Source organism: Nanorana parkeri, unplaced genomic scaffold (genome assembly GCF_000935625.1).
Source record: "Nanorana parkeri isolate BGI_ZX_2015 unplaced genomic scaffold, ASM93562v1 scaffold3201, whole genome shotgun sequence".
In the NCBI taxonomy this organism is placed as follows: Eukaryota; Metazoa; Chordata; class Amphibia; order Anura; family Dicroglossidae; genus Nanorana; species Nanorana parkeri.
In genome coordinates this window covers 1-13,296 of record NW_017309469.1, presented here as the reverse complement: position 1 = coordinate 13,296, position 13,296 = coordinate 1, and the positions used below count along the sequence as shown (strand labels likewise).

General features: G+C 42.1%; 1 protein-coding gene across 1 annotated transcript; it reads right to left on the bottom strand.

Annotated features, from left to right (window-relative positions):
• Positions 1–11,053: 11,053 nt before the first annotated feature.
• On the bottom strand, positions 11,054–13,112 carry LOC108802885 (T-complex protein 11-like protein 2). The gene is made up of 2 exons (XM_018574738.1): positions 12,944–13,112; positions 11,054–11,632 (listed from the first exon to the last, which is right to left on the bottom strand). Exons 1-2 carry the CDS (start codon positions 13,059–13,061, stop codon positions 11,397–11,399), a joined length of 354 nt encoding a protein of 117 aa, XP_018430240.1. The 5' UTR covers positions 13,062–13,112; the 3' UTR covers positions 11,054–11,396.
• Positions 13,113–13,296: the final 184 nt, after the last annotated feature.

Below are 13,296 nucleotides of genomic sequence, written 5' to 3'. Positions count from 1 at the left end.
CCTAGAAGAAAAAGTCAGACCAAAGTAAATCAGAAACGGAGCCTAACCAGACAGTCATATCTATACACAGCTACTAAGACCACCCATGATTATTATAATGGTGCTCAAGGATGCTATATTGAGACAATCATTGGGAAGAGGCTATGGCTGCTGGACTGCACAGTGGCTGATTGCTTGGCTGAAAATTTTCTACCTGGCTCCCTCAACAAAAGTCAATTAGAAAATTGACTTTTGTAGAACTGGGTGTGCCGAGAATTTACACCAAGCTGTGCAAGGGAGTTTATTCATCCCAGCACCAAAGTGTGCCAGGAATTTATTGCAAACTGCTCATGTGCACGGGAGTTCATTCATCCCTGCACCGAGGTGTGCCAGAATTTGCACTAAGCTGCGCATGTGCATGTAAGTTCACTCATCTCCGCACCAAGGTGTGCAGGAATGTACACTGAGGTGCTCATGTGCTCAGGGATTCATTCATCCCCGCACCAGGCTGTGCCAGAATTACACTGAGCTGTGCATTTACATGGGAGTTCATTCATCCCCGCACCGAGGTATGCCGGAATTGACACTGAGCTGCGCATGTGCATGGGAGTTCATTCATTCATCCCCGCACCGAGCTATGCAAGAATTACACTGAGCTGTGCATGTACATGGGAGTTCATTCATCCCCGCACCAAGGTGTGCCAGAATTACACTGAGCTGTGCATGTACATGGGAGTTCATTCATCCCTGCACGGATGAATGCTGGAATTTACACTGAGCTGTGCATGTACACGGGAGTTCATTCATCCCTGCACGGAGGTATGCTGGAATTTACACTGAGCTGTGCATGTACATGGGAGTTCATTTATCCCCGCACCGAGGTACGCTGGAAATGACACTGAGGTGCGCATGTACATGGGAGTTCATTCATCCCCGCACCGAGCTATGCCAGAATTACACTGAGCTGTGCATGTACTTGGAGTTCATTCATTCCTGCACCAAAGTATGCTGGAATTTACACTGAGCTGCACATGTGCATAGGAGTTCATTCATCCCCGCCACGAGGTATGCCGGAATTTACGCTGAGCTGTGCATGGGCATGCGAGTTCATTCATCCCCGCACCAAAGTATGCCGGAATTTACACTGAGCTGCACATGTGCATAGGAGTTCATTCATCCCCGCCACGAGGTATGCCGGAATTTACGCTGAGCTGTGCATGGGCATGCGAGTTCATTCATCCCCGCACCAAAGTATGCCGGAATTTACACTGAGCAGCGCATGTGCATGGGAATTAATTCATCCCCGCACCGAGGTATGCTGGAATTTACACTGAGCTGCGCATGTGCATGGGAGTTTATTTCTCCCGCACCAAAATGTGCAAAGAATTTACAATGAGCCTGACATGGGCAGTGGGAGATAAGATTTTTTGATATCCACAAGATAAACGGAGAAAAAATGGCGGTTGTGATACATGTGGCTTTAGTAAAAGAATAGTTAGGGTTCCCATGCACTATCGTGAAATAAATACAGCAAGGCTCAGAAGCCGTGCACTAGGAGGATAGATCCCAAAGCAGAAGGGTAGAGTTTTCATTACTGAATTCCCAGACAGGTATACATACAGCAATAATACAGTGGGTGACTTAAGCTGGCATACACTATACTATTTCACTGCACAATCTCTGTACAATCACCTTTGCACTCTTGATCTTACCAAATGTAAGATCAAGACAAACCTAAACAATCCATGCAGTCAGTATCTATGAAACATTCTGTTGTACTACATAGTTACTGGTAGATCTAAGGCAGGGATGGGCAAATGCAGCACTCCAGCTGTGGTGAAACTACAAATCCCATGAGGCATTGCAAGACTGACAGCCATAAGCATGACTCCAAAAGGCAGAAGTATGATGGGATTTGTAGTTTCACCACACCTGGAGTGCCGAGGTTGCCCACCCTTAATGTAAGAACTCGTTCACATTAGCCCGAACTCTAAAGCGCTCAGTTTCAGCGGGCAGGCTAGTGTGATGAGACAGGCCTGGAACATCACACTGTTTACTTTTGTGGTCTGCACACAGCAGGGTGGTGTGTACTGTGTTGTGATGTGGCACAGGGCGTTATGAAAAAATGAGAAATGTCACGTCTGTGTTGCGGAGTGATCGGGGCACATAGAAAACAACCCCTAAAGGAGATTGTACACTTATTGTATAGTGTATGGATCAACCTGTAGCCAAAATATTATTATTATACAGGATTTATATAGCGCCAACAGTTTGCGCAGCGCTTTACCATATAATACATTACAATCACAATACAATTCAAGACAAGATGGTAAGGAGGGCCCTGCCTGTGAGAGCTTACAATCTAAAAATATCAGCCTTGGGTGGATTTACCCTTTAGGGCCAGTGCAAACCTGGGTGATCCGTGACCAGGCGGCAATCATGCACAATACCGCGTGGATTGCCACACGTTCACAGAGTCACCCATCACCGAGGCTCGCGCTGTGGGTGCCATTATTTTCTATTGGCACCCCAGTCGCACTGGGCGGATCGCGCGGTTTCCCACCGCAATTCCACCTGTGCACCCGTACACGCGTTGTGTATCACAAAAAAAAGATACATGTACCTTTTTTTCTGCGATTGCCGCGCAGATGTCACCCCATTGAAATCAAGCTGTCTGCAATTGTGCACGACCACGTGATCCCGGGACGTGCGTCCCTGATCGCTCAGGTCTGCACCGGCCCTCAATAATAAACAAGTACAATGGAAATGTGATCCAACAACCCACAAGCTGAGCAGTGTGTGATATTTTAATCAGAAAGAAAGTGATTGTAACAAGTGAAGGCAGCAAAGTCTAGTGAGCTAGGGGAACAAGAAGATGAGAAGTGATTCATTAGTGGCAGTGCATTGAGGGAACATGCTGATGAATGATTCAACAACGACTGATCGAATGGTGTATAGGAAGAATGTGCTGGAGACGGATATAGACAGGCTCACTGATATACTTACATACACAGCACAGCCATCACAGGGGGAATTGCAGCACAAGCAGGTGCTGGGACATCCGGTTGCTAAGCGACGCCCAAACATTGGGGAGGGGTGAGGCCATGCTCTGCTGTCACTGTGTACTCTCTGCCCTGCTCCTTGCACTGCTTCCATTCTACACTGATAAGATGAGGACAGCAAAGAAATCCCACATTGATTATTTGTATAAACTATCAGGTCTATTCACAGAAGGGTGAAGAGTTTGGAGAAGGCAGGAGAAGTGACCAATCTAGGCCAAAATAGCTGATTTAGAAAAATCCTCCAATTCAGCTGACTTTCCAGTTTAGCTATGTTGTCCTAGATTACTCACTTCTCCTGCCTTCTCCAAACCCCCTTTAGTGAATAGCCCTGTAAATGTTCCCAAATTCCCAGCCTCTTCCTTTATGGTTCATTAAGATCTGTACAATCGACTAGGCGTCAGATTGCATAAGATTACAAAGATGTGAATAGGACCTAATTGTGTCTAGAAATGGCTAATTCCAGAGATCTAGCCCCTGTTCACACCTTTGCGTCGCCTTGAGGCACGTTCACACATCGAGTGAAAAATGTGCGCCACACTTGTGGTGCCATTACTTGCTAATGGCACCCCAAATGTGGCCGGTAAAAGGTGCATTTTTTTCGGTGTGTGGACACGCATCAAACCCCCACATGTGCACAGGAAAAAATGCGGGACACTCACAGCTGAAAATACACGAGCACGAGCTACTTTGCCACATTTGGCATTTGCGTGTGTTCCTGCATTGTGTAGTGTGAACAGGCGCTAACGGTGATTTGTAGCTAGCTAGAGTTAATGGTGATTTATAACTATAAAGCAACTTGTCATGCTGCAAGATACACAAGTGCTATAGAATTGGGTTGCTGTATTCTGCTACAGATTGTTCTTCATTGATTTGTAGTAAAGCCCATAGACAGAAATGAAGAGCGATTGTTGCTGGCTATTGTGTCGCCGACATGAAATGCCTCTAAAAACGCAAACGCTGAGGAAATTAGCCAGATTCAATAGAAAATAAGAGGCTTCCTTCTGGGACGACAGCCATGCAGACCAATTTGATGCAGTGTACGGCATATGGTCTGAGCACTGACAGGCTGACCCCCCACCCCATCAACCTCTGCAACAATGCTGGCAGCACTCATACGTCTATTTCCCAAAGACAACCTCTGGATATGACGCTGAGCACGTGCACTCAACTTCTTTGGTCGACCATGGTGAGCCCTGTTCTGAGTGGAACCTGTCCTATCAGGTTTAGTTTTAGGGCCCTTTCACACTAGCCTGTCTACTAAAATGCTGCATTTTAGCAGACAGGCTAGTGCATTGTGACAGCTTCGTAAGCGTGCATTCTAACGCACACTGCCAGAACTGTCACTGTCTACATTGTTTCTTTTTTTTTATAAAGGAAAACTATTAGTAGAGTAAAATGTACCCATCCAATACTTTGAGCCGGTGTGTGGCACTGCAGCTGTCACACGCTGCCTCTATAACTCAAGAACTGAGCGATCACAAACCACTTGCTCACAGCTTCTCCCTGTAGAGAACTATGGCTGTCATTCATCACTCCCTGCAGGCATTCTCCCTTCCCTCTCTGTTCTTCCAGGGCTCATTAGCGGGACAGACAGGGGAGGGGGCGGACACAGCTAGCTCTGGCACTGGAGAGGCAGCTGTCAATCAAGCAGAGGGGTGAATCCCAACAATATTGTTGGGATCCTTCCAAGCTGCAGCACGGCTCTCCAATGTCAGCATATAGCAAATGTACTCGTGTAACCCAAAAGAGAACTAAAGCCCCAAAAAAATGTTTGACCATAATTTTCTTTATTTGAAGTGTACAATGTGGTCCCTGCAAGGCAGCATGGTGCGCTGTACTGCAACCTGTGGTGACGTGCAGTGCACTGTGATAATATGCAGCATGTTTGCATTACAGCACAGCGCCCACTGCATTATAGTGTGAGTGGGACCGTGTTCTAACCGTGACCTGCATTGATCCGGTTCGGTAGAGTGTGAACGGTCCCTAAATGCCAGGTTTAAAGACAACCATGTTTGTAAGAAGGTTTCAAACACACACGCACACTAAAATATACTGGGAAAAAAACATAAATTAATAAAGGTTTTATTACTTCATTAATGGTTGCAAATATGCAAACAATAACATTATATAATACATAAAACAAATGTAAGAAAACAGAAACAGATTCCACACTCTCACCCTGTATAAAAGCACCAAAGCTATTTTTGGGAATCATGGTAAGAAATATTTTACGATCTATACACAAGTTTTTGTAAAATTCCAGTACTGTCATGTTTAAAAATGGCCGAAATAAAAATCTGTAACCATATTGCAGTCAACTGACCACCAGTCACTATAAATTTCATGTGACTTGGACAATCAGAAACTTCTAATGCCTTATCTCCCTGATATTCCAACTATTTCTATAGAATAATGATACACAGTAACCCCCATCAACCAAGATTGATTAATCTAAAAGGGTATTTACACTTTCCCAGGTGAATTTGGGAAAATAGAGTTACCCTCTCCAATCTGGTCCCTGCTGACCAATGAGTGCTCGCCATTTGCGAGCGAAATTAGAAATACAGGGCTGGGCTAAACAGCAGTACAAAGTATGGATAGTACACCGGTGGAGGGGAATGAGCGTTTGCCCAAAGTTAAAAGGAGAACTATGGGGTTAGTGAATTACACTTATCACCATAGTTCGAGCCGACGTGTGCATCTAGATAGGCAGAGCCACCTGGGTGGATCCCAACAGCATTGTAAGGATACGGCCCCGCATATAGCGGGCAATAGCACATAATAAAATATACTAACGTTCTCCTGTGTCCCTAAAGAGAACTATGGGGAAAAAAGGTTTTAAGTATAGCAGGGGGCGGTGAGAGGGGGGTTAGGCTCTGTTCACACCTAGGCGTATCGAATATGCACAATTGTCGTGTGTTTCGTGACGCGCATTTTTACCGCGATTCGCGGTAAAAAAAAAAGCGCGACAAACGCGCGTTTTCGAGGGCTACTTGGCTGTATCCCAATGGAAACGCGCAACAAAAACGCCGCAAAGAAGCTCATGTACCTTTTCAGGCGTAGGCCGTTTTGTAGCGCGTTCAGACGGGCTGAAATACGGCAAGGTGTGAACCATACCCATAGAAAACAATGGGATTTTAATGTTTGAGCGTTTTGTGTGTTACAAAACGTACCAGTGTGAACCAGGCCTTAGATTGGAGGGGGTAAATTCCCTTTCCCTAATTCACCTGGGAAAATTGAACTGCCCTTTAACACGGGCCAACTAATAAAGTATGAAATACAATTGGCTGATGGTTTACTGTACAGTACTGTTTTGTTATGCAAGACCAAAATGTTTGACCACATTTAGAAACTGCAATAAGTACTTGAACGGGCCAGAATAATGTCTTCAGTTAAATCAGTACCATTAACTTTTATGCATGACCATTGAATAGTATTACATTATACAGGTTTTTCATTCTCTTTCATGCATGGTATATAGGTGATTATAATGATGAAGGTAATTATTATTGTATAATAATCAGCAGAAGAGGAAAACACATACATATATATTTGTATAAATCTGAAGCTATTTGTTTTTGTTTTTTATGATTTGACTTCATAATGGTTGACAATGAAAAACACATTCAAGTCACAAAGATGTCTAATTATATGTTTTCATAATACAACTAGTAACTAAAACAAGTAACAAAGCTGTATACATCACATAATAAAAACAAAGTTCAAATGATTATATAAAGCATGCAAAAACTAAACTGCGTGGTAGAGCATGCTAAAAGATCAAGCAATGGAACATAAATGAATTGCATCAGATTATATTACAGTGGAGAAAACACACTATACATGTGCGTGACCATGTATACGTCATAGCCAGCAATCTTGGAACATGAAAGTTGGGTGGGTCTTGTGAAATGAAATGGTCTATACAAGAGTTGTATTTTAGTTCTGCACTGCCCTAGGCCTCTTCAGTGTTGCCATCCCCTTAACCATATTTTCTTAGGTCTCCTTTGTTTCTAGCACCTTGTGTAAAAAAGTAATCATATAACCTTTAGTGCATAGCCCTTCCTTTATGCTTGCATTCTACAACAGAAGTCAAGATTTGATGCCATGAATTGAGAATATGCCAAACATCCTAAGCCGCAGTCTATGTTAGCTTCCATGTCTGGGCCTGGGTCTAGAAAGTTGCGCCAAACAAGAAGCCATAGCAACCCACATCAATGTCTGAAGTTGGTGCTCTCTGTATTCCAATTTTTCTTGATTTCATTCATCTGATGATGGGTAGTAATGTTCAGATTCTGACTTTTAATACTCAGGACAAGCATTATCAGAATAGCCCTGGGGGAGGTCTGACATCGTTATACTCAGGAAAAGCATTATCTTATGAGGACTGACATCTCTATACCCAGGACAAGCATTATCAGAAGAGGACTGGGGACAGTGACGTCACAAGGGGGGTGACACCATTTTAGGGCCGACACCAAAATGACTGGCAGTCTCACTGGCAGAGAGCCCCACAGTGTCAGTAGAGGGGAGGGGATCTGGCGGCATACCTCATTCCGCCGGGTGAACGTCCCCTTCTCTCTCTGCCGGCATCCATCACCAAAATGGTCGCCGGCAGGCGTCAATTAGATGGTTGCGCATGCGGGATGACTTCACGGCGGGGTGTCACCCGGTCTCTGCTCCGGGTAACACCTGGCCACGGGACGCCCTTGACTAAGGGAGGTCTGACATCTCTATACCAGGACAAGTCTTATGAGAAGAGGACTAGGGGAGATCAGACATGTCTATACCCAGTACAAGCATTATCAGGAGAGGACTGACATATCTGTACTAAGGCCAAGCATTATCAGAACAGGACTGGGGGAGGTCTGACATCTTTATACCCAGTACAAGCATTATCAGGAGAGGACTGACATATCTGTACTAAGGCCAAGCATTATCAGAACAGGACTGGGGGAGGTCTGACATCTTTATACCCAGTACAAGCATTATCAGGAGAGGACTGACATATCTGTACTAAGGCCAAGCATTATCAGAACAGGACTGGGGGAGATCAGACATGTCTATACCCAGTACAAGCATTATCAAGAGAGGACTGACATATCTGTACTAAGGACAAGCATTATCAGAACAGGACTGGGGGAGGTCTGACATCTTTATACCCAGTACAAGCATTATCAAGAGAGGACTGACATATCTGTACTAAGGACAAGCATTATCGGAACAGGACTGGGGGAGGTCTGACATCTTTATACCCAGTACAAGCATTATCAAGAGAGGACTGACATATCTGTACTAAGGACAAGCATTATCGGAACAGGACTGGGGGAGGTCTGACATCTTTATACCCAGTACAAGCATTATCAAGAGAGGACTGACATATCTGTACTAAGGACAAGCATTATCGGAACAGGACTGGGGGAGGTCTCCATTACAGCATCATTACTTTTACCAATATTCCTCTTTAGGTATACCAACTTGAATAGGGATGCTGGATAGAAATATACTGCTGTGGTGCCTGTTGGACTTCTTCTGTCCAAAACAGATCAGTCTGCTATCGTCATCAGCAAAACAATCTTCTAAAACATTATAATACAGGTTATATGTAGGCCATCCACTATCCTAGCAAATAAACTTGTCTATCAGCATGGCGCTATTCTCACAAAATGTACACAAAATTCAAAGATCAAATCATGCATTGTATAAAATGGTAATTTAATTAAAAAATGCGAGTAAGTTTACATGCATCTAACAAATATAAGCAGCAATTGCAGTAATGCATTGATACAGATGACTATTCAAAGGGATACTAGACAGCCATGGCATCTGGATCACACCACTGAATGCCACTCTGTCCTGCAGAAGCATTAGGTCTATGCAGCATTCATAGACCTTTAAATGACCACAATTATACAGTCATGTTAACAGACTTAATCAATAAAGTAATGCAAACAGTGATAATGTATCAAAGTGTAGTAATGCACAGCAACCTATCACATTTCAAAATGCTGAAGCCATATTTGTAAAAACAAAACAAAGAACTGTTGTGATTTGTTGCCATGGGTTATTACACTTTGTATAATGCCTGTCGCCTTACTGAAAAATGTATACTGTATGTACGTCAGAGTAACATGAAGTTTAAATTGTAAAGTAAACATAACAGCATAAAACAATACTGGGCGTATTATGATAACAGCAATCAAGAGCAATATACAATATAACATATCAGTTATTTCTATTTGATATATCTGTATTCTAAAGAACGCAGTTCTTTTTTTTTTATTTTAATATACAATATAACAGATCAGTTATTTCCATTTGATATATCTGTATTCTACAGAACGCAGTTTTTTTTATTTTAATATACAATATAACAGATCAGTTATTTCCATTTGATATATCTGTATTCTACAGAATGCAGGTTTTTAATTTTTTTTTTTATGAATACAGGTTAAGTGAGGCAGTATAAACAATAAGTGTTTCAGTTGCTTAAAATTCATTTTATCAGAAGAATATAAACAAACAGTATTTTTGTGCATCAGTAGATCATTTAGACATCTAGCACTAACATCTTACCATTTACCGATACTATTACAAAAATTAAAGACGGTAATGAGTTTTTCCATTTAAAACAGGATTTGAAACTCTGTGTTACACTTTGTGAAATAATGTGTTGGCATCTGAAGCTTGGGTCTTCTTTCAGATCAAGGAGGAATACTCCTTAAATGGTCTAGCCTATGATTGGTTCTTTCAGGGGAATAGCTATGAAGTAAAGATGAATGTGAATGTTTTCCAGAATTACTTATAGAAGGTATGCTCATTTAATGAGCACTAGGATTAGACTGGTAACTTATCACACCAGCACTATTTTCAATATATAATAATTCTGAAATATATCCCTTTTTTTGAGTGTTCATGGCTGAATCAACATTCACTATTAAAAGCAGAGCAGGCCATGCTCATCCAAATACAAAGATTCAGGTAAAACTAATATTTCAGTTTGTTAACATTAAAATCAAGATGAAAAGAGTGTAAAAAGCCCCCTTCTTCTTTCAATTCTTGGATACTTGGGGAAGTAAAGCAATTCTACCTTTCTGAAACAGCCACTGTGATGGGGCCTTACTAAAACGCTCACATTTTTGCTTATCTTATGATGCAGCAAAAGAAGAGTCCCCTCCTGCATCTACAGGAGTAGAATGACTTGAGAGACTCCAAGGTGGAAAAAGCAGAGATAGAAGGACGTTGTCATTGGAATCCTTGGAATAAAGGAGCAAGGTGATTCAACCCATACATGTCTACCTAATGTTTACATAGCAATTCAGAGTGGACTGATCCTTCACGTAAGGTAGCATTTGTCCCATGTCTGCACCTAGCTGGTGGGTTATGGAAACTGTCTGTTGTGCTTTTCCACAAATGTCCAGATAAACCTCATTTATCTTAAAGTGACACTAAACACAGGAGTTAAATCTTAAAAATGTATACAAGTACCTGAACTATTAACAAAATGTATCTTATTTGTGTTTCACTCGGCTGTAGATCCTCAAATCATGAATTTGTGCTGGTACTGTCCTTCCTTCTGGAGGGTGGCTACTTTTGTTCCCTATGGTCCCTGTGTGTGTTGTAAAGTTGTCACAGCTCCAAGCTCACTCCTGTGATGGACTACAATCTCGATACAAATTAGTAAACTAAACATCAGTTTGTAGTCCGCTATAAAAGCGAGCTTGGAGCGGTGGCTACTTTACAACACACACAGGGACCATAGGGAACAAAAGTAGCCACCCTCCAGAAGGAAGGACAGTACCAGCACAAATTCATGATTTGAGGATCTACAGCCGAGTGAAACACAAATAAGATACATTTTTGGTAATAGTTAAGGTACTTGAATGCATTTTGAAGATTCAACTCTTGAGTTTAGTGTCACTTTAAAAATGACTGCTCTGAACCAGTGTCTAGGAGACGACTAGTGGTCATTGCAGAATCTGGTTGTGAATTGCAAAAGGTCAAAGCAGGAACATACAAAAGTTATCCCATCACATCCTCAACATTGAACACGAGATCCTGAAACCAACGTGCAATTAAAAAGGAGTCTGCAGTACACTCCGAAGCACACAAACAAAATGCATTCTTCATCCATCACACCATCTAGACTCCACTCGTCAACACTTTGACCTGTTTATAAAAATACTGGCTTCTTCATAAGAAACGTTAAACTTCTTTTCTTTACAATACATTTGCTCTGAACAGAGTACAAGTTAAAATCATTTATAAAATATATTTCTCTGGTCAGATTAAGTACTCTTTTGAGAAATCAGTATTTACATTATGTGGTATGCAACTGTTTATCAAGTGTCCCGCCTATGCCTGAGCCTCTGTCTTGCCTCCTTCCACTTCACTGAAGAGCAGCTTCCGGAAGATTCCGGCATAGAATGGTCCATACACTTGTTTGTTAAAATTCACAATGTTGGCATAGTGAAATCCAATAAACTCAATTTCTTTCTGAACTATTGTAAGTCCCCCAGGGACTAGGGGAACACGCTTGTATGGATAAGGAAGACAGAGGAATGTTGTCACATACTCCTGGGTCCGTTTATCTAAAGAAAGAAAAGAAAACCACATTATTTCTGGATCATGTTAGTGACCTAGGACTACACATCCACATGAAGTTGAGTGCATTACAATATGCACGCAATGATAGACAGCAATGACTATCATCTGGGAAGAGCTTAGAGAAAGAGTTGCTGACAGGCATGCCTGTTGTGGTTAACTGACATATATGTTTTACTCTCCTCGTTGCTTAGAGCCGGCGTAGAACACTGCGGCTCTTACATGCCAGTTCTATACCGAAAGCTGAGAAATCATGTAACCACTGATCACTGAGAGCACCCCTCTCTGTTCCTCCAGCGCTTACTGGAGGGGCAAACAGGGGCAGAGCCAGCTGTCAATTAGACAGCCGGGGTGGATCCAGACAATATTGTTGGGATCCTTTCCGGCTGCAGCAAAGCTCTGCACTGTCAGCAGATAGCCGCCATTAACCTGCTATTTGCCGACTTTTTATCACAGGTGTTCATAACTACATGTACTCTTGTGACACAAAGGAAAGGAAAGGGAATCCCCCCCCCCAAAAAAAAAAAAGCTGTGCCTTTATTTATTTTGTGTCCATGAGGTTGTAGATCAAGGGTAGCCAAACTCCGGCCCTCCAGCTGTGGTGGAACTACAAATCCCATGAGGCATTGCAAGATTCTCACAGCCACAGGCATGACTCCCGGAGAGAGATGCCTCATGGAATTTGTAGTTTCACCACAGCTGGAGAGCCGGAGTTTGGCTACCCCTGTTGTAGATAGTCGGCCCTGAGTGATCGTAGAAAATAATGTGTATTAATGTGGAAATTGACCCTAACAATACAGAATAATGAGTTATCAATGTTGCTGTACCTTCATTAAAATTACATAACTGATCTCTCAGGCATTTAGCTTGTCCCACACACCACTGTCTATTCTTTTTATATGCTTCCTAAAATGCTTGACATGTTGTCTTATTCATCCGGCATACATTTTGGTTAAAAAGTCAGTCTACATTACATCAATATGTGTAGCGCACCTCTACAGTGACAACTTCTAATGCTCAGAGCTATGAAGTACCTTATTTTTAAATGCCATAAACAGTGATCATGCAGGAGCACCAGCCCCCAAGCTGCACTCCTCCCTTTGAAATGCTAGAAGCAGGTATGAAATAACAATTGTAGGAATTTAGGCAAATAAGGGCCATGCAAAGATTTCATAATCGGCCTCTCTGGATTAAATGGTTACTACAGCATGGCCATCAACACAGACACCTGTACAGTACTATAATGTAGAACCAAAATAATGTAAACATAATTGCATTTTACCATTAAAAAAACTTACTGATCAAGTTGTAAATGGGATGATCCTTCTCCGTAAGGCTACAAATCTGCCCCATTAGGAAAGACTGAGCCTCATTGCTTAATGGAGATAGATCTCGCTCTGTCAGCGACTTGTCCATCTCAAAGCATATTTTAGTACTCAGTGCATGGAGAGCTTCTTTCAAGTTAAAATGTCTGTTAAAAAGGGAAAAAAACCATAAATAAATATCATGTATTTACTGACATTTGTTTTAGATTTATAAATGCAACTTTGATAATGACCTCCTAGTACTTCTTGATAAGAACCAGATAATGTGTATATATATATATTTATTTATTATCAGGGCTTGAAAAATTTGGCGGTGTCTCACCAGT

What these genes read in the sequence shown, in the direction of transcription:
- LOC108802885 (XM_018574738.1), bottom strand. Translation starts at nt 13,061, where the DNA reads ATGGACAAGTCGCTGACAGAGCGAGATCTATCTCCATTAAGCAATGAG. An exon ending in TCCCATTTACAACTTGATCA is followed by an intron (nt 11,633 to 12,943) that starts GTAAGTTTTTTT and finishes TTCTTTCTTTAG; the next exon opens with ATAAACGGACCCAGGAGTAT.